The following is a 21920-nucleotide window of genomic DNA, read 5'->3' on the forward strand; positions in this document are numbered from 1 at the left end:
TTTCGTTTGCTGATATGATTCACGAGCCCCGATTTATTTCCGCGATACTACTCCCATACTGATACAATCTTCGTCATCTGTCTGTGTCAATTACAATTGCAAACTTCCTTTTTTTCCCGAGGAAACTTCAGAGGAATCTGGATGAATACGTCAAGCGTATTCGTTCGTGACTGATGAATGTAAATTTTTACTAATATTGATTTCATCTTTTGGAATTGTTATCAATCACATCGTATAAGAGGAATATCGTATAACGAGAATAAAGTGTGTGTAGCTTTATACCTTTAACGAAGTTGATCGACAAAACGACAGAATTACTTTGTTGGACGTAGCCACTATCTGTTGCAAATGTTGTGGTGCTATTTCAAGAAATTCAATTTCGGAAATCTAAAGGAATCAAATCCAAGTGTAATTAGTCAGGCAAATTAGGATTAACCCAAATTCAACAAAGATCCCTTTCACAGCCCTTAACGAACCTTAAACTTGTACCACGGCCTTTCCTCGCATAATTATTTCACATCTGTCGGAGCTTGTTTCTGAAGACGCGTGAAATTGGGTCGTGCCTGCTAACTAGGGCTAATTGATAAACAGCGTCTAGCCTGGCATACTTGCAAATGAAATCGGTGAATGAGGGAACGTAGCGGCTGACAAGCAGCGCGCTAATTAAACCCCTCTGCGTATAGAAATTCGATTCGTCGATACGGGGGAACAGGTTTTTGTACGTGCCAGGGTAAAATACGTGTGAAATGCTGGATCACGTGTGGATTCTCTGGGGCGATTCAACTACGTTCGGATGATCTAGAAAAAAACCTATTCACCTAGATTCTTCCCTTCGAATAATTAAGAATCTTTTAAAAAATAAAGAAGTGCAAGGTTCTTTCATTTAACACTAGAACTGTCGACGTATAATATGTATCTAGATATTCCACATATAAATCAGTAAGCATAATTCAAATGATATTAATTAAAATATATTAATATCGAATTATCTGTCTATATAAATGAAATTCAATATTAATTTGGGCAAAAATATCAGCATCTTTGTAGTAATCGTAAAAAATAATCTGAAAACGATCATTTCGACGGGTTTGGTAGTTCCAGCGTTTAGTGTTGTTACTTTAAAATTTTTTTAACGATGAAAATAAATAAATAGACAAAATATAATAAAAAAGAAAGCTTAGAGATTAAAAACGAAGAATCCATTTTAACGAGTGTGATAACTCTCGTTAGCGTTAACATTTCAATAACTTTTATAAAAGCGAAATCCTTCTCAGCTAAAATTACTCATAGTATATTTCAGAGTACAAAAATTTAGAAAAAGTAAGCTTTACTGCCAGATAAATTACAAATTCGATGTTTGTCCCTCTGAATACATATTTCAATGTAGATGTTATTGATTTAAGGTAATAAATAACCAACGGGATTAGCTGATTCCGATCGCTATCTATTTTCAAATTTTAAATCACCTTTGTGACAAGGCGTGCGTGCGTTCCGCGTGTTCATGTTCAGAGAGGACGCGGATACGTGCCCCGAATCGAAACGGAGCATAAACTTTGCCCCCAAAACGACGTACGTCCGATTGTAAAACGTATGGCAGCGTTAATTGAAATTTAAATTCATCCAGACACATTTTCAGCGTTCAACTGAGACGCGCAAATGAAATATGCATGCTTTTTATGCCCACTGCAATTTAACAAGCTGAAGCAGTAATCAATTATTGAAATTAATCTCCAAGCGAGTTTGAAATCTATGACTGCCTTGTGCACCGATTATTGCTCTTTTGTAGCAAGGAAGCAAAAAGACCGAGAATCTTAAGAAATCTCGGATGATTTTCGAACTTTGTCACATTCATTTGAATTCTCCTGAATTTCATACGTCACATCACACATGAGTCGTATTAATTGTGTAATATTTTGAATGCAGATATAAATCACGTTAATGAATTATCGAAGATATTCCACAGAGATGCGTTTACCTTCCCCGTCGAAAATGACGATTTATATTAGCTAAAGTTATTCAATTTGCTAAATAACGTGCAGTTTCCCATTTAGGTGTTAATATAACTTTGCTGTGCTCTATATATATGTATTTTGTTAACATTTCTGAATAAAAGGCGCATATTTCACGCCAACTATATTCACGAACAATAAATAATCTAGTTCAACGGAATAATTCTGACAATAATGTAGAACAATTTCCTCAACGATATTAATAGCATTAAATCGGAGGTCTGTAACTCTGTAAAACAGAAAGGTAATAAGCATATATATGATAAGGTTTCCAAGAACAAACTTAAAGGAGATAAAATAAAGAAGGAACTTTTTTATGGAATGACTTAACAACACCGTATCCTCGTGAAATAGAAGCAAAATGGACACGACAAGCAGATGAAGTCTCTCAAAAACGATCTGAAAAGAAGACTCAGAGAACGTAGCTCGCGCGTTTCAGAGATAATCCAGGTCGCCGTGACGCGGGCCGACTATCTGTCGTTAAGAATGCAATAACGGCAGGGCTTATCCCGTCATAACAATGTCCCGTTGACGGTGGCTGGGTGCGACTGGAATTGAATCGACTGTCGAGGAAATGGCACCAAGCTTGCCTCGTTCGTTTTACGCGTATGCAAATTTTTATGCGGCGCGCTTTACGCGTGGTAAGATACGCTGTAGATAAAAAGTAAACGCGGCCAACACGGCCTTTTTGATATGTTCAAAGAAGGACAGAGGGAGCTTCAGAAGGATAAGGGTACTCGTTTTTGACGAAGAGAAAATTTTCGTTTCGAACGAAGAGTGCGCGACGAAAAATATTTTCTTCTTTTAATTGCGACAGATCAATTTAACTTTTTTTACAGAATAGGTCAGCACATTGCTAGAATTCGTTTATTCAATTACTTAGTTTCAAAAAGTAAGATTATGTATTTGGAGCGAATGGTTTCACGGATTGTTGTGTTTTTCTTTTCATTGAAACGTTGAATCTAATTGTTGGTCAGGAAGAGTGCAGAGCAATGTTAGACCTCAATTACTGTTAGTGGGGCCGTTTATTCAGCCGAAAGGCACAGTTAAGGACGCAGAAAACGCGACAAGCTTTATGGAACGATCAATTTTAATGGCTCCATTCGTCTCGCATTACCACTGTAATGCTAGCGTATTTACGAGAATGCAATAACGCTGTTGGCCGGGCTTAAAGAGATACGAGCGATCGAACGATAATAAAAGGGAAGATTGAAGCCTAGGAACTTGGTCTGCCGGCAACTTGGATCAGTTTCTCAACTTTTCACCTGCCTTAATCCACGACAACCCCTTCTGCGTTATTAATAAACTCCGTCTTACTTACTTTTCTCGGCTTAATGTTTTAGCTATGGCTATCTATGTTAAAACGAAGATTTCTGATACATTCCATAGAACTCGCGTCGCTACATTTTTAGAGATTTCAGAGATTTATTTATAAATATATATATATATAGATACAAATTTTTATTTCTTTTTACACGCTTCTTAGTTTCGTTTCTCTGGTACAAAATACACACTGTAGTCATCGATAGTTAAACAATACATCTTAGAAAATTTGAATATAAGATTAGAAATGTGAAATTTCCAGAAACTATCGTAGAAAGTTTGTTAGGTTGGCGAAAGAATAGTAGAAAATAGAAAGTATAAAACATTTGAAGACAGTAACCCTTCATAAATATTGAAGTTTCAAATCTTCCACAGAGCGGTAACACAAGATACGAATGATTTAACTTGAAAATGCACTGAATTCAAAAACATCCAGACCATGATAAAGATCTGGCTGTTACGAAAGTTTACATATTATCCAACGGAGTTTATCAAGTTGGCTCGATTCCGGTGAACAGTACACCGAGCATAGTTTCGATGGTAAATCACGAATGTCGAACCGATTCCGCCGGAAAACCATAAATATTCAAGACATTAGGATGTAAGCCAAGTAATAATTTCATTTGTGTTCCAGGACTCTCGTTAGGTGGTGGCCTGATAGTCCTAGCATCTGCTTTATCAGATGCATCATTGGAATTACCGGGAAAGTACAGTCTGCCCTCTACATCCACCATGCAAGCTGATGACAACGGTCTGCCACAGTATCAGTATGGTTGGTGCCTTCAGTTGTCAGGGCTGGCTTTGATTCTCGCGGAAGTTGCCGCTGTGTTAACTATGTCCGGGTATATGGCTCGTTTCTCCACAGTGGAAGAAATGGTACGGTCGTAATAATCGCTTTTTATGGATATCATACAAGGATAAAATATAGTTGATACAGAAATTGTTTGAAAAAAGAAAGAATTGTTTTCGATTTGAATATAAATAAACATTCTGATATATCGAGTGTTGTAACTAATTACATTTTGAATTCTGATTGGACCTTATTATTACTTTGATTTTTCAAGGTGAGAGTCATGGTGCCTGGTGCTGAGAGAAAATTACGGGAACAAAGAGGACTAAGTTCAGAGTACTTAGTCAGAGCTCACCAGAAATCGCCTGGACCTCCACAGGCTCGAGGATTTGGGCAGCCCTCGAAAAGTACTTCTACTTATTCTATTACGTACTTTATCTAGCTTAAAGTAAATTAATGGACAAATTATTAATAAAAATTGATAATTTATCACATTTTCAGCATCCCAGAGAGCTCCCGAGGAAGGAACATCTCTGTTATGCAAAACAGCCCCGGATATCTGTGCTTCGAACCCGCAAGCTATCAGCTATGTCGATAAGGCAGATCTATCTCACGTTTTACCAGCGTATCCGGATGCAAAAAGTAGCGATCCCCGATATACCTTCGGGGATAAGTCAGAAGCTAGCGTTATCGATTCACGATTAAGCGGTTTTGCCGATAAAGAAGGTTTAATCGATTCTAGAATTCTGTCTGATTCGCGACAGAATATGATAGCTTTCACAGAGAATAAAGAACATTCTGTTGGCCAAGAGCCACGATATTCCGAATTTTCTCCTAAAACCACTGAACAAAATGTGGTGGACTCGAGATTGAGTGGCTTTACCGAAAAGGAAGGTCTCCTCGATTCCAGACTCAGTGGGTATGGAGAGAAAAACGAATCGTTGTTGGACACTCCGTTCGGGTACGATACGCGATACAATAGTTTAGCAGGGCAGACAGTGCCCATCACTCTAAAAAATCAGAACACGTCTGTCTCGGCTATTCAGTCCCAATATATTTATCAGAATTTTGGCACGATACATTCTGGGATTTTAAGGGTATCCGAGCCAGGAACTAGTTCTAGTTCGAATTCGAGTCAGAGAAGTATGACGCTGCAGAACCCGAAGAGAAAGTCGCAGATCGCCCAAAATACATTTAGCACGATGGAGTGTGAGAAGAGGAAACGAGGACCTGGCATGGCTGGTAAAACAGGTTTCTACACAGGTAGCGCCGTATGACCACCACCACCTCCTCCGACGCCCAGGTAACTGCAAGAGGAGGAAACGCCACTTTAAGCCTCTATATTACAAACTGAAGAGGAATCAGTGGCGTGCAACCTATTTCGTCGGAGGAATTACTTTGACAACTCTCGTGAAAGAAATCTGTATTATCGAGGGATATGCACAGATCTTGGTCGTATCTATAGTTGATAAAGTGGATATTGACAAAAATATGGTTATCATGTGAGTGAATAGTATCCACAGCTGATCGTATAGTTCCCTGTGATTCGTCGTCGAATGATAAACTGGAAGCTGAAGATTCTTTTGTGAATAAGGTGCAAACTACTTAAGAGATTAGATGCAGACTAATGAGAAAAGAACTTGTATATACAATATCAATAATAAGGTTGACATTGAGCTCCTTTTCTGCGAAAGAATAACTCGAAACGAATTTTTCTAACGTTTCGTAACTACTCAAGCGACGTGTCACATAGTCATTATAACAGCCGACATGTTAATCGATAAAATAAAGAGAAAACAAGATTTGTGGTAGCGTGCATAAACTAAGCGTAGCGTTAAGTGGCATAAGCAACGTATCTTTAAAAGGATTAATGTATAGGCTCGATTTTACTGGGTAATTTATGCCTTCTACTTGGGCCGTGATCTCTTTGCCACTATAAAATCTAGTCGATCGTACTTTGCGTGTCGATGCAGGAGGAATGACAGAGGTACAGGGTTGCCAGTCGTTTGATCCGCTTAATAATTTTACTCTGGAGTGAGAGATAGTTTCAACGCATTTATTATCGCAAATTCCATCGGTGCATAAACCTTTCCTCCAGTTATCGTTTTATAAGTGAAGCAACCGATAGTGTCGACCATGATTCGCATGGAAAGTAGATCAAGAGACATGGGAACTCGCAACTCGCCGTTAAATTTATCCTCAACTAATCACGTAATCGCGTTCTCAAGCTGCATAACCAATGGAATGGAGCTATAAGTCGAAGAAGAATATTAATGTAGTCGATATGCTGTAACATATAACTCGGTGATCGTGATATGGTCACGAATACTCAATCGGGCGTAAACTCGCTTGGCTATTTTCGGGAAAAGAGGGAATGCCGTGAGTTACGAGCGATAATTCGAGAAAACGATCGTTTGACGAATCGTGGAAAAGATTTTACCATAGGAACGGATCATCGACATGAAGCACAATAAATATTATTATACGGGGAAAAAGGAATAAATGGATTAGAGTACAAAACATTTTCTTACTACTACATCATACGATGTACCATCGTTCGCTTAGCTGTCTATTATTTAAATAATCGTTTCCCTTGATCGTTATTCATCTATGGCAAAGTCTTTCATTGCGTTCGCCAATCTTGGACATATCAAGAACACGAAGAAATGTTTTTAATCCAATCCGACACGAAATCGTGATTTAAACTTCCTTCCTATTTCCTCGCGGGGTGCTCTACGCAAGGGTTGAGAATATTTTGAACATCTCAAAGATCCCGTTAAAAATTTCACCCTCGAGCAGGATCGTACGTTGTTGTGTATGTAACGTCGTGACTTGCGTATATTCACGTATACAGATCGTAGGTAAGTGTAATAAAACGTTTTTTTTTTTTCTAAACGCGTTGTTTCCTTACCCAACCCATTCGAATAAAATTGTACGTAATCTTGTCGTTGTGATTTATTCAAGATTATTCGTAATAAAAACCGTTTCTGCATTGTTGAATTATTCAGTCACTTCACTTTGGAAATCTTTTGACTAGCAACAGCTATGAATTTTATCTGTATGTGTATTTATAATGTGTATGTATACGTAATGTTGTATTTTCTGCTACTCGTACATTTCTCTAAGCTGTTAGATTTCCGTATCTCTTTTATATCATTTTATTATCGTTTGCAATATTTTCCTACTTGTTATACGTGTTGAATATTATATATCAAATTATCTCTGTACTAAAATCATCACAAACGTTTTAACCAAGCGGATTACCATTTTACTATCGATCATGAAAATGTTTATGAACTAAATCCTAGCGTTTTCAATACCTTTTTAAACGATAAGAATTATGTGACATAAAACACAAATTTGTACGAAAAAATGTATCAACTGAAACTATTAAATTTTCCCAATTACACTCTTTAGTATCTCATACTGATACTATTCGCATTCGTGTTTCGCATGTCACTATAAATCTCTATAAAAAATTGCACGTCCAACTCATCAAATCTCATAATCTACCGTCTGCTTTCCAAATTACCCTTCCAAACAAACAAATAAATAAAAAATTACAATCCACGAATTCCGACGAAACTGACGTAGTAAAAAACGATGACTGTCCAACGATAAAGTAGACATTCCAAAAGTTGTCTGGAATCTCTGGTACAATTATCGAGGCACCCTTTCAGATGGCACTGTCCGCAAGAAACTTCCGTGCGAAGCATCGTCGGTGAGCTTCTCGATAGATGGCAGAGGCCGTGCTTATGTCGCGAGACTTTCTCTCCTAATGTTTAATTAACGCCGCATAATTGCCCGGCCAATTAGCCAACACCGTTTAATATTAATCTGCAATTTGAATTCATTTCGATGCGTTTAAAATTTATTGAATACATAATTAATGCCGCGTGGCGCGAATGCAGATACGATGCACGAGCCGCCCCCGGCACTTTGCACGCTCTCCCGATGATTTATTCCGACAGTCCTCCGAAAGTTCGCCCCGAAAAAACCCCATGAAAATAGTTAATCGTTCCCGAGAGCGTAGCTCGCGGAAGGCGACCGACATCCAAACAATCCTGACCAGGCATTCGTCTGTTCTGATACTGAAAACTCGAATATACGTATATAGGAAGGCTCAAGTGATAGCAGAAAATGAAATAAGTCGTTAATCTGTAGTGATGGAGGATGGAAAATTTCTAAATTGAGCGTAGCTATTTAAAAAAAAAGAAAAAGTCATAATTTTATGAATGAGAATTATATTTGACGGAAATAATGAATAAATATCATTCTTTTTTCTCTCCGCTACTTTAGTACGGAATATTTTGTATATTAATCCATATACGAATATTAAGTGGTCTGGGATTTGAAAACATTGAATAACTAATGGATTCAGCATGTTTCTTCTGTTTTGTATTGGATAAATATGATTTACGTCGCCCGAGGTCGACCACGTTTCTTTCGAGAAAAGTAGATGGCAATTGAGTAATTTACGACCGCTGTTGGATGAAATTGAGGCCTGCGTGACCGATGATCAAATCGTTTTTTTAATGTTCATTTCTCGTTCTAGTTGACATGTTCTCGCGACTGACAGCAGTATGCATTTATGTAATTGCAAGTTCGCGGCTAATCGAGTTCGTTGTTCTTATCTCTATTTCACCTCAAATAATTAGCAAGCTGCGATGAACAATCCAATGTTATTTTTTGAAAGAAAACTTCTCAACGTCCCTTTCATCCTTCCGAACCCAAAGATAATCAGTAAAACAACTTAAAACTTCGTTTTCCATTTTTACCAAGCTGTCGCAATTTTATTTTACTTTCAACAACAAATCAATTAAACTTATTGCATTGTTAAACGTTCAAAGATATTCACGCCTCTCGCCTCCTCCTACACGTTTCCAAAACAATCTACCGTTCCCCACCCCTTCTGTTCTTTTGAATTCAAAGAAAACGATCAGCCAAACAGCATCGAGTCTTCCAATTTCCCCGTGCTTTTCCTTTCTAACAAAACCGCGCAAATCGATATTCTCCCCTCCCCCATATACGAATACCATGGAACGCGAGGAGGGTGGCGGTGCGCGTGGGTAGATTGTCTCTGTCATTTACCTGCACCTTCCCAAATCGTCCCTTACCCCTTCGCCTGCCACGTCCGAATATTCCAGGCAACCCCGTTCCTGCAACAAACCTGCTACCCTCGACACGCTCGACCCACCCTCGCGACCCCGATGCTGCGTGTAGCCGTCTCGCTCTAATCCAATTAAAAACGGCGGGCGATCGCACGAAACAGCGGCTCATCGACCGCGGGAATTTTAATTGATGTTACAGGTACGAGAGGGTGGCGCTGGCTGCTGTTGCGGAGGATCGGAGGATGTAGAAAGGGCTGGCCTCGTAGGGCAAGGGGGTGATTTGCCCGTGTAAAACGGATCGAGAATGGAGTGTGGTTGAGGCTGGATGACGGTCTGTCAGCGAGCCACGTTGCAAGCCAACTTTCGCCAACACGAATCCTCTCCTCTTCAACGTGTCGCGTGGAATCGTGTTAACCATCAGCCAAGAGCAGCGTGTTTACGCGCGGGAGCAGACACGGGAACGCGAAACGGCACTGTGAGTTTACTGATTAACGTCGTGCTCACGGTGGAAATTCATGGTTGACGTGCATATAGAAGATCTGAGACGGCTCAGAGAATTTTGGTAATGATAGAATTCTCTACTTGGATTATAGAAAATTTGTGGATTTTAGGTGTATAGCTTCTGGAACGCAATCTGTGAGCTTACTGATTAATGTTGTACACCTGGTGAAAATTCACGGTTGAAGTGGATATATGTGCGAGATTTGGGGATGATAGAATCGTTTAGGTGGAACGTAATTGCGATTATAGGAAATTTGAAGTTCGCAGATTTATATTTTTTAGAGGGCAAACTATGAGTTTACTAATTAATGTTGTACACACGATGGGAGTGAAATTCACAGATAGGATGGATGTACAGAATCTGAGATGATTAAGAAGATTTTTGAGATAATATTTCTTTTGAATAAATAATGATTGCGGTTATAGAAGATTTAAAGCTCTTCATTGCATTCCCTAGAGTGAAGATCGTGTTTTACAGGATGTAATGTTGTATTAGAAACATTTTTCGGAAAAAGGGACGCATAAATTTTAGCGAAGTGCTGATTGATTCGAAATTGATTAACGGAGTAATTAGCGAATCATTTAGCAATAGTAAATTTAATTACTCTTACAGTGTAGGCAACAAGCTTAATTATTATTAATAACAGGGTAATTTCAGTTTCAATAAAGAAGGAAACTATTAGCTGGAAGCAATCCTGTCTCGATCTGCTCTATTAATTTCTAATTTATAATGATCTGGTTTTCAATATAGATATTACTGTGCGCTTTTAAAAACGATTTTTCTCCCTTCTAATATGTCCACGCACGAGAACGTGAAAAACATAAACCAGGAGCAATATCAATGTTCAAACAAAATATATTTCCATCGTCTGCAATTATCATTTTATTATTTCATCCTTTTAATTATACACAACACAATAGTTAGAATCTTCCATTTTTATCCCATTATGCACAATATTTACCAATTTTTATCCCATTGCACAATATTACATAAAACATAAATAGTTCCTTGTATCACATATGTACACACATGTTGAGATATAGCACTCATTATGAAAGAAGTATAAAAGAATGAGAAGAATTAAGCAAACTAATATCCTTCATAAATAATATCTCAAATTCACAGAAATACGCAAAACTATTTAAAATCTTAATTCCATAGTTAGTTTTTCTATGCAACAAAACGACCTAGATCCTCCATTTTTTTATGTTGTTCTCATCATTTATTAAATTTTGGATTTTTTCATTGTATATCTCAGTAAGTACGCGCATCATTTTAATTTATTTTTCTTTTGAAAGAATGGAAGAGACGGCCGTCTTAATCAAGGAACGTTAACGCGACGGCCAAATTATTTTCTACTAATTTTTCCTCGCGTTATCTCGCAGCCGTGTGGCAACTCTTATCGTCTCTGTTCCTCGTTCTTGCTATCGTAGCGGTAAGAAATTCTGCAGGAAGGAAGCGAGCGGCAAGGATGCCTTAATCCTCGCGGTCATCTATCATCGCGGACCGTACTGGTTAGCCGATTCTATCTTCCAGCTTTTTTCGCGCGCCCTCCAGTCACCCAAGCCTTTTGTTGGCTTGTTTAATAACTCGTGATGAATGTACCTCAGGCTGCCTCGCTTCCAGTTGGTCCTGCGCGAGCCACAAGGATCCCCAGGGTCCCAAGATATCCTCGTTTCTTCTTCTCTTGCTTCCGACCCGTCAGAAATTAAAACGATAAATCCTTGGCGGAGTCTCGCGCTCACCACGAAAAATCTACGAACACGGTTTTCGATGGAACTACCAATTTTTTACTTTTGCTCTCTGTTTCGCCAGTTGATATTGGTTCTAACGTTAGAAAAAGATAGCTGCCACGGTATGTAAGAATATTATACTTGAAAGGAATATCGAGAGAGAGTCTCTGGTGTTACTAGTGTTAAAAATGTTTTCGATTAATAAAAATTGTTATTTATATAAAGATTACGAAAGAAAATAGTGCTATTAAATAGCCTTTAACGAACATCGACGAGCAGAAGACAGAATGTTCGAAAAGGTAGACCTATTACATCCTGTTCAACTCTTAATTGTACCATCAAGTTGTGTACGATTAATACACAAAAGTTTGTTAGCTAATTTAAAATTACGTACTTTGTTTTTTTTCATATTCCGTATTTTACATAGTAGATTTAAAAATATAATCGTAATCCTAATGCAAGTCATTCTGACCATCCGCGACTCAAAATTTCTGCCAAGACTCGTCAAATTATAACGCTACTTAAATTCGCGACCAAACGTGCCACCTAGTCCTCAGAAAGCTTATTTTCCAAACCACCCTCGCCCACCATTTAAATCCAGCTGCACAGTAATCTCTTCATTTCGCAAGCTTCATTTGTCACCTAAAGCGCACCCCCTAAAAAGCAGCTCGCATCTTTTCACCCGAAATTCTGGCTGCCACTGCAGTTCCACCCTTTTTCCCGTTTGCTGATGAGGGTAGAGAGGAAAGAGGGGGTGAAACTCTTATCTAACGGTGGGACGAGCGACGCTGGTAGGGATGTATTAGCGGCCGGTATTAAATTATGGTCAGCCCAAGGCAGCAGTGATACCACGACGTTGGCCTGTAACAAACACACATCCCCTTCGTGAAATTAACCCCCGAGATCGTCGGTGCTTTCGAGGGATAATTTCATTTGGCAGCGGCTCCTGGCTAACGCGGACCATGGTCCATTTTGGCCGCAGGCTGTCTGCCTTCCGATTTTCCCTCTTTCTTTCCTCTTTCACCCCTTCTTCTATCTTACGGCTAATTTTTTTTGCCAAGATACGCAATTCTCTCGGCTCTTGCGCGTGGTTCGTGGCTGGCCGGTGGAACCGTTCAGAAAACGAGTTTATATTGGGTCTCGTGAATGGGAGATACACTGTTTTTTTCTTTTTTTTTCTTTTTCGATAAAACCGGAGGAATCGCGGATTCGTTTAATTGGAGAGAGAATGGTTTGCGAGTGCTGTACGTAGAGGTTCGTGAGCTTCGTAGACAAATATTTTCTTCTAATAGTGACTTTTTAATTACGATTTAATACGATCTTGTGGGCATGGAAAATCTTTTGTAAGAATGCTGTTCTTAAAATTGTTGCTTTTTCTTTTTGATTAACTTGCGTTGCAGCATATCCTATTCCTTAGTCGTTTAAGGAATTCGGAACTAATTAATTGTGGGGTATTTTTGTCTAAATACAAGATTAAAACTTTGTCTACTTGCTAGCCCTAAACGTTCTACTTTGCATTAAAATAATGATTTGAAACAGATTCTCCCGACTTTGAATTACTTTATGCAGTAAATAGAAGTAGAATCGTCAGTTTCACGGGAAATCAATTTACCGGTTGCTACATGTTCGTAAAATGGCCTCGATCGTAACTCCATCGCAATTATATCAATGGCGATCGTAAATATACACGGAAGAAGCTTATCTTTATCATACGAAACTGCACGTATTAAAAGGTTAAAGCACGCGGCTTTTATTTCTGTCCGGAGATCGTCTGTGCCGGCCTTTCAGGGGTAATTTCATTTGGGCCAATCTCCACCGAACGAACTGCTCGACTTGCCGCTAGCCGCGGGCTCTTTCTATCTATGAAACATTTTTATCGTCTTCTCTCGTTTTGTTTTCACTATCGTGGTATTCTGCCCGCCACCGCCGCCCCTTATCGTCGAATCGTTTACCAAGCCACCCTCTTGCGACGATTCACGATCATTAAGGAATCGCGTTTCGCCATGCCGTCCTCCGCTTCGAACTAGTATTCCGTGAGTCGGTGTAAAATAAATTTTATGTTGTGAAATAACGTTTTCCTCGAGAAGCATCCCTTAAGAAATTACAGTGGAATAAAATCAATTTTAAGGAAGTAACGTATTTGAAGGTCATATTTCAAGGAAAAGGCGATGAATTGTTCGTATCGTGATACAACATCCTTCGCGAGAAACTTGCTTTGATACCAAATCTTTAGGAAATTACATACGGATCAGAAAAAAGGATCAGATCGCATTAAAAGGATTAATTTGCCAAGCACGTACCATACCAGGCAACATTGAAAGTTAGCGTGTACGCATAAATCACAATCAATAATCACCGCATTAATTATCACGAACGAGAAGTCCAAGCTCGAGGAGGATCGGGTTAATCGATACTCTCGCCGCTCTCGCCGCGCAAATGTGTGCATGTACGTACGCGAGCACGCAACAAAGTAAGTAGACGTATATACCCGACGAACGAAAAAGGAAAACGACGCAAAAAGAAGTATCGGAAGAGAGTGAAAACGGAGAAAAAAAAGAAAGAGGCGACAGAGAGAAAAAAAGGGGAAAGAAACGAATAAAAAGTCGAGCTCGCGAGAAACCGATACTCCTATCGCAGCCTCTAATGAAGTGGCCATTAAATTAATAGCGGCCGATTTAATTCAACGGCATTTTTCTCAGCTGAAAGTGGTTTCCACGGAGCAGAAGCTGAAGCGACGCGATTTATATTCAACGTGACCGTCGCTCGTTCGTCTCTGCCCAAGTTTCACGACTTTTTTCTCAGCTGCGCCAAGCAAGGGAGGCAGAGGGACAGCGAAGAAAAATTAGAGAAGGAAAGAGAGAAGGAGAGAGCTTGGCTCTCCTGGTGATACGTTTCCCGACTGAGCTGGCGTTGAAACAATGAACCGACCAACCGGCGTGGTCCCTGCAAATCTCCAGGCTTAGCACCCCCATTGTCACCCCTGTGTGCCAGCACCCTCCCCTCGACCAGTCACGGCGGAAGGGTGCTTCGCGGATTTAGACGGTCCTGTCGCCATAGCAACTGCAGCCACCGCCAATCTCTCCAACTTGTTCTCCATACATGAGCTCTGGAACATCGCGTCCTCCGCAATCGACCTCACCACGCTCACTTTGATCTATCGATGATCGTACGTTCCGTCTACCGCTCGCCTTATTTTCCTTTGAAATTTCGCGTCTCTTACGTAGACTCGTGGAATCTTGGATATCGTGGCTATACGTAGACTTGGAAATTGTAGAAAGTGGCGCAAAGAGTGATATTTTCTAACGTGTGTAATTTTAACGCGGAACTTCGTTATGGTTATTAAATTGCAAATGATCACGCATTTGTGGGAAACTTAAACGTGCGACCATGTATAGAATGCACGTGATGTACGAAATATTGAAAGTAAATCATCTGTTCTACTGTTTTCAGGTTGAAATTAGAATCTCCGTTAAAAGTATAACACAGTAGAATTGCAATACTAACTCTACCTTCATTTTTCAGGTGTTTCAACGTAGAGGCTTCGGAACTACGAAAAATACTTATCATTATGACTTAACGAGTTCATTCTCTGCTGAATTTGAGGACACGAAATCTTCCTGAAAGCAAAGTGGCAATAAACGAAATATTGAAAATAAATTACTTGTTAGAATATCTAGAAGCTGCAATATAAAGCCGGCTGCCTTATTTAGCCGTATTAATAAAATGCCTGTAATTTCACTTTTAACTCTAGCTTTGCTTTTTCTCAGGTATTTCAGTGTAAGAACTTCGAAAGTACAAAACTACTTATGATTATGACGTGACGGTTTTCTTCTTCGCTGGATATGACGATATGGAATCTTTCTATTAGTATGGGCGTAATAATCAAGGTATTGAAATATTGTAAGCTGAAATATAATATTTATTTAAATCCTATTTCCTTACATAACCGTATTAATAAAGTACTTATAATTTCACTTCTAACTATAGTTTCATTTTTTTAGGTCTTTCAACGTAGAAACTTTGGGGTTACAAAGTTACTTTTACGATTACAGAGGAACGAAATTGAAGATTAAATGTTACAAACTCGTAATAAAAGATAAAATAAAATTCTGACTCTAAATTTGAAATAAAGAAAGGTAAAATCGCCTCCCACGGGTGATTTGTACCAGATGAATCGTGCCCGAAACCTTCACACGAATCCCAAGAAATCCCAAAGATACCTATCTCTCGAAATCACCACCCTTCGTCGTCAACGAAATTTCTCAGCGCGAACGAAAGAAGCCAAGGACTTAAGGGATGCTTACTGTCCCCATGGACGAGGCGTAAATCCACGTAATTCGATTTGGTGTCCCTTCGATTCCCGGAAAACGCGGTCAGCTCTCGCGGATTTGTTCCTGAAGGAATCAGAATCAGAGAATAGACAGGAGGCTTTCGCGAGAGCCTGATAAACTCGTCGAAAGTGTGTAACTCCCGACGAGGGTTGGAAGCGTCGCGAGACCAGAGGTCAAAAGCCGGTTCAGGACACGAGGGTGGAGAAAAAATAAGGTCTCTCTTCCCTCGGTGGAAAGATTGCCCGGCGGACGAGAGAATGGCGTGAAAACGTCTCCATTTGCAGGACAAAGAGTGAGATTTTTTCGGAGTCCATCTTCCATGTTCTCGTCGTAGCCGATCTTTCACCCTCTCGATCCATACTACAAGGCCAGTGTATTTGTAATCGTGAGCATAGAGAGTCCTTTGAATTTTCTGGTGATTTAATTCCGTCGGTTTTAGTTCTGGGCTTTGGAAGAGTCAATTTTATTATTATTTTCGTAACACATATCATAGTTTGTCAACATATTATTACTATAACATAATAGAACTTTGTTTATACGAATCTGCTAAGAGATACGAAGCTCATAGAATACTGTAGGAGTTCAGTGATTGTCTCCACTACCTATAATCTTTTGTGTACATAATAGCTCATGTACAGCTAAGTAGATTCAGTCGACAGGAGCTCATTTGTCCAGACAGTAAATATAATTTCCTTCAAATAGAAGGACCTCGTATAAAGGAATATCTATTGTACAGATAAAGTAAGTACACGCAGGCTAGTTTATCGGTGATCGTGGAGAAAAAAGAACTCTTTATATCCATTTCAATTTACATCCGGAATATCGTGAACGACTACGCCTTTCCAAACTTTTTTTAAACTATATCGTCAAATACCTTTCTTAAAACTCACCTTACTCCACTGTAAGCTGCCCAAACTTCGTTTCCTCTTTGCACGCATTCCACATACGCGTTTTCATTGATAATCCGCGAACGATCCTCAAAACGGTTCAATGGCGCTTTCACTTTCCTTCCATTTTGTATCCGACTTATAGTAAACACTGCTATTAATGGTTTCGCGAATAATGGCAATTAGATTCGGTTCGGTTTTGTCACCGCCTCGTTCGACGGCTCTTTTACCAGGCATAAACGATATTTATGACTATAATCCAGTGGAGGCGAGTCCGATCTAACGCTTGATTTCTTCATCTACCTGGATGGAATTCAAGCTCGGTTCTTTCGAATCTCGCGGAAAGCGACGCCAGTTGTAATAGCAGGACTTATGGGTGGGATAAACGCTGAATAGGGAGAACAGAGTGAACGAGAGACGAACGAAGACAGCGAGCGGTCTAGGAGGCGAAAGAAGACCTTCTAAACGATGGATAAATTGTACGGTTTATCCCGGTGCACGGGTCGGGTTATACGCTGTAAATGGAATTGCGGTACTTGAACGTTGCGGATCGACCAGATAAATGGCACTTTGCGTACCGCTGCTTTGAAGCGCGAGGAAACGCTCCATCCGCCTCAGTTCCCGCTCGTTTCGACGTTTCACGGATATTATGCGCAAGAAAATCGACCAGAGGCAAGCTTATGCTCAATTTTTCATCGACTATACTTGTAACTGATGTTTTATGCATAGTCTCTGGTCGTAGAGTTAGGACAAGGCTAAATTTTCCAATTTCACTGTAAATTTTGCTTGATAAAAAAATAACCCTCATTCCCATGGTCAGAGGCTGTATTTTACAAGGCTTGTTTACGATTTTCTGTTACATTTACGAATCAAATCAAGATCAGCTTGCCCTAGAGATGGAAAATGTTAAAAACTGGTAGCAAGATGTGATTAAACTTTTAATCATAGCTAATACGTGATCCTTTATATTTTTCGCGAGTATTGGCAATATATTGGAGTCTTCTGATTAATTCGTAGTCTCCAGTTTGCACTGTCTGCAGTGTGTTCCAAAGAAATGCCGGGACATTACTTAGTGTCAACTAATCGCTGTTCGCTTCAGTGAATTCCCACCTATCATGGAGGATATTTATTGCAAGTTACGTTAAAATACAACTTTGGCGATGGCCTGCTCGACCGCAATAATTAATGGGCTGACGATAGGTGTATAAATATCCAGAAACTGGTCATGGTTCAATAGTCGAGCTCTATCCAAGCGCAAGTACTAATCATTCACAGTGATTGATAACGCAATGGTTCAAACAGTACGCGAACTGCAAAAACATAACACTGTTTTCAACTGACGCCGATTACTAACGAAGCTTTATGCCTCGTCGACTAATCTTTTAAAAACTTGAATCAACAATTTTACATCGAATAGCCGGTTCGCGATTTGAAGAATTCTCTTGCAGAAGTTCTCTTGTTTTATCAGACTCACTACTGGCATTTCAAAGAATTTGTGAACACCGGTAACTTATAATCCGCGACTTACCAAATATCGCTAATAATATTAATCGCGTAAAAGGGTCGCTTAATACTTTCTACATTAGAATTTCACAATTTTTCGTGCGCTAAAAATTAAAATGGAAAAATCTTTAACCTTTACGTTTGAAAAATCCAATCTCATGTTTAGACCTTTATTTGGTGCATTATCAGATTTATTACTAGAGCGCGAACTTTCATGCGTTTATAGGGAACTCGAAGGTACAAAATTGCATAGAATGGAAAAACATATAAAATATTCAGAGTACAGTTGCCCTTTAAGATATTTAATAGATAAAACATTTTTCTACCTAAGTTCGATTTTGTAAATTATATTTAGAAGAATACGAATTTGCATGAATATCCGCAGTCTACTTATTACTGTCGTACAAGTAATTTATTATCACTGATATGTTGCAACCCGTGACATGCGAAATTTCGCTAATAATACTCATGATGCATACCGATGCTTTCTATACTAAAATTTCGTAATTCCCCGTAACCAGAAATCCAATGTAAAATCTCATGCCTCGAAAGCCTGCGCATTAACCCACGAAAACACAGCCCCCAGTTCATGGTGGACGAAGGCCGGTTCTCTACAAAGTGCCAGGCTGGCTCCCCTCCTTCGTCTCACGGCCGCCATCTATATTATGACAATAATTTAATTTCGAGTCAGGGACTTCTGGGGCCTGCTCGTAAATACCCCGATTATCGGTTGCGCTTATTAAATCCGTCGTCGTCCAGGGACATCTCTCGTCCGGCTCCGGGATCAAGTCTTTCAAGAGCATCTACCAAAGTCTCATCTTGACCCAACCTCCCTACCTTTTCTTCTCCTTCTTCTTCCTCTTCGTCTGCACGATACAGCCCTCTCCCTTCCACGGGACTATCATCCATGTGTTCTCAGGCCTTTCTCTTGCTCCTACTGACAACGTCCAATCCGTGGTTGGTACGTGTTATCTTTTTCCTCTTCCAGGCATCCTTTACGATCCGCCGATGCTAATTTTACGGGGCTGTATCGCTTCAGCAGCAACGTGGCGGCAGTGCGGCGGCAACGTGGCATCAACGTGGAACTCGTAGCAAGGCCTACGAGCCTCGGTCCCCTTTCGTGGCGGCTTCACTGATGATGACGAGATGATCACTTAATTTGGCCAACAGCTGCCGCGTCCTCTTCCTTCTTTCCTTCTTCCTCTTTGTCCTCTTTCGTTATCTTCTTCTCCTTCTGAGTCTTTCTCTTCCCTTAATCTCGTTTCTCATCCTTCGCAGTCTCCATCTTGCTTCGTTCTTTGCATGCGCGCGGTGCGTTCCTTTCTTGTTTGGGTTCTTTTATAGCCTCGTCCTATATGAGCCGACACGCCACTCCAATGAGACTCGAGAGTCTTTCAGGAGGATGATACTTGTAACCCCGAAAAGATGTCCACTTTGTTGGAAGACTAGTAGCCGCTGGTTGATCGGTTGCGTGTTAATTTCAACAGTGTTCCAGTGGCGACTTTTGGAAAACGTTTAAGTGATGAAAATGTTAAGGTAATCGCCGAACCAGGGGGATTTAGTGGATACTTGTTGAAAGGTGCTGTTTTCTTTTTTTTTTTAAAGAATTACTTCGCGAGCTGGTTTCGGGTTTTGGAAGGATCAAAGGTTTGTGTGGCGATTTATGATTTTCGTTGCATCATGGTTCTTGCATCGGATTATTAAAAAATTCTGATTTTACTATCTCTGTCCTCAAAAGAATTTTTGAACGTTCCACCGCGTATCGAAAATCCGAACAACAAAAAATAAAGCATAATGGTGGCTGACGAGTTTCATAAGCGGTACTCGAGAGGAAGCCATACTTCGCTTCCCAAATCGCGTATCAATCGGTCGGCCAAGTCGAAATTAAGAGTCTATTACGCGTAAAATCCTCAAAGTAGCGGCCGAAAGCCAAATTTCCGGATGCTTGGTGCTAATACACGGATTCCATGAGTGCCGCTTCTTTTTAATCCGGGAATGATTATTTATGGACGTAAGAAGACAGCCGCAGAGCTTAACCGTCGCCTAAATAAGGTGTCGGTCTCGCATACCTATACGAATCCGTTATTAAATTATTATACGAGCGCGAGATTTACGAGCATTTTCGTCATCCCAGGATCAACGGGCCTGGCTCATCTTTTTCTCCATGCTTCATTAGAGAAACCAGGTGGAGCGAAATTGGACCGACTTACATCCTCTGCCTGGCCCGCTCTTTAGGAAACAATAATTCACCTGGCGCACCGTCGATTGTAATAGATATTTTGGTGTTTACTTTATCGTTCGCACGAAAATATAATTTCATAATTTCAACAGACATGCCGTGGATTTTAATAAATATTTCGATATTCATCTTGTTGTTTGAAAACGAAAATATAATTTCATAGTTTCATTAAGCACCTCGTCGATTTAAATATTTATTTTATTATCGAAAAATGGAAATATAATTTCATAGCTTCAGTATTAATATCTTAAGAATATTAAGAAATGTTTATATAATTTCCTAGTCTTCCCTTGGTTTTTTCAAGCTCAGTAAATCAAAAGGGGAACATTTATTATTCTACCGAGAAACAGGGAAATGTTTAAGACTCTTCAGTAGCACGAAATTAATTTTCAAAAATAGTGAAATATCGTAAAATCATAGATTATCGAGGAAATATTTCATCGTACAAATTACAGTTAATATAATTCTGTTTTCTGATAGTTAACATATTAAAATTTCTTTAAATCGATATTCGACTTCGTGAGCAAAGTTCCACAAAAACACGTTGTGCCGAGAATATTAATGAAAAAGTTAGCGGCATTAGAACTTACGAAAACGGACACAGAACTTGGAGTAGGATTTACGATGAAATTATGTAAATTAGACCCATGTTTAATACAAGTTATGCCAGCTAGAAGCGGACGATACTCTGAAAATATAAATTCTCTTCACTGAAATTATTTATCGGAATTGTAATTATCACTGACACATCGAACACTTTCTCAGCTACATTTGGACACCTCTTTCGAAAGTGTTAGAACAGTTAATGGCCCTTTAATTTCTTCTGAAATATTGCAGAAATACTCTCGGACGGTTTAAAATTATGAGAAGCGAAACAACTTTGCCAAATAAAATGGCTGAGTTCTTCATAGAGCTTTCAGCTTTCGGATTCGATATATTTTAACCATTTTAGAATAAAACAATTGACAAACCAATGGTGATATTGTATTCGACTGGTCCAGGCATTAGATCGATGCGTAATAAACGCAATTTAACGGGCATGTTCGTCCACTAAATCCACTTTCTACGTTTGTAAAATCGCTCGTTCCGCGTACAACAACCTAGCCACATCTCTACCAATTTTATAAACCCACCTATCGACAATAACAAACGTAGCCAACTCCCATTACTACGAAAAAACCTGTTTATCGCATTAATCAAATTCTTCACCGATCAAGCCCAACCCCGCCCAGAGTAACCAACCTAAAAAACCTGCCAAGAAAAACAAGATCCCTCGTTCCGGCAAAATTGAAACTCGATTAATCTCCGCAGCACGACCGATGCCTCTGCATCGATTATTCCCGGTGGCCGGATTTCCCCGGATTCCACTCAACCGATGCTCCGTCCTCCAACACCAGGGAGGGTTCCTCTTCATCTCTTTTGCAAAAACGAAAAAAAGAGGCCAAAGGGAAGAAACAAAAGAAGAAGAAGAAAAAGTCAGAAGACGCAAAAC

At 39.6% G+C, this 21920-nt stretch overlaps 1 protein-coding gene across 1 annotated transcript in view; it reads left to right on the forward strand.

Annotated features, from left to right (window-relative positions):
* The window catches only part of LOC117217280, a 158686-nt gene extending 151148 nt beyond the window's left edge, over positions 1-7538 (forward strand). Inside the window, exons 5-7 of the mRNA XM_033464783.1 lie at positions 3967-4208; positions 4397-4529; positions 4624-7538. Of these exons, the coding sequence (XP_033320674.1) occupies positions 3967-4208; positions 4397-4529; positions 4624-5399 (1151 nt within the window). The 3' untranslated portion in view covers positions 5400-7538. The remainder of the gene's footprint in view (positions 1-3966; positions 4209-4396; positions 4530-4623) is intronic.
* The last annotated feature ends 14382 nt before the right edge of the window (positions 7539-21920 follow it).

The sequence above is a fragment of the Bombus bifarius genome, unplaced genomic scaffold (assembly GCF_011952205.1).
Source record: "Bombus bifarius isolate JDL3187 unplaced genomic scaffold, Bbif_JDL3187 scf7180000007975, whole genome shotgun sequence".
NCBI lineage: Eukaryota > Metazoa > Arthropoda > Insecta > Hymenoptera > Apidae > Bombus > Bombus bifarius.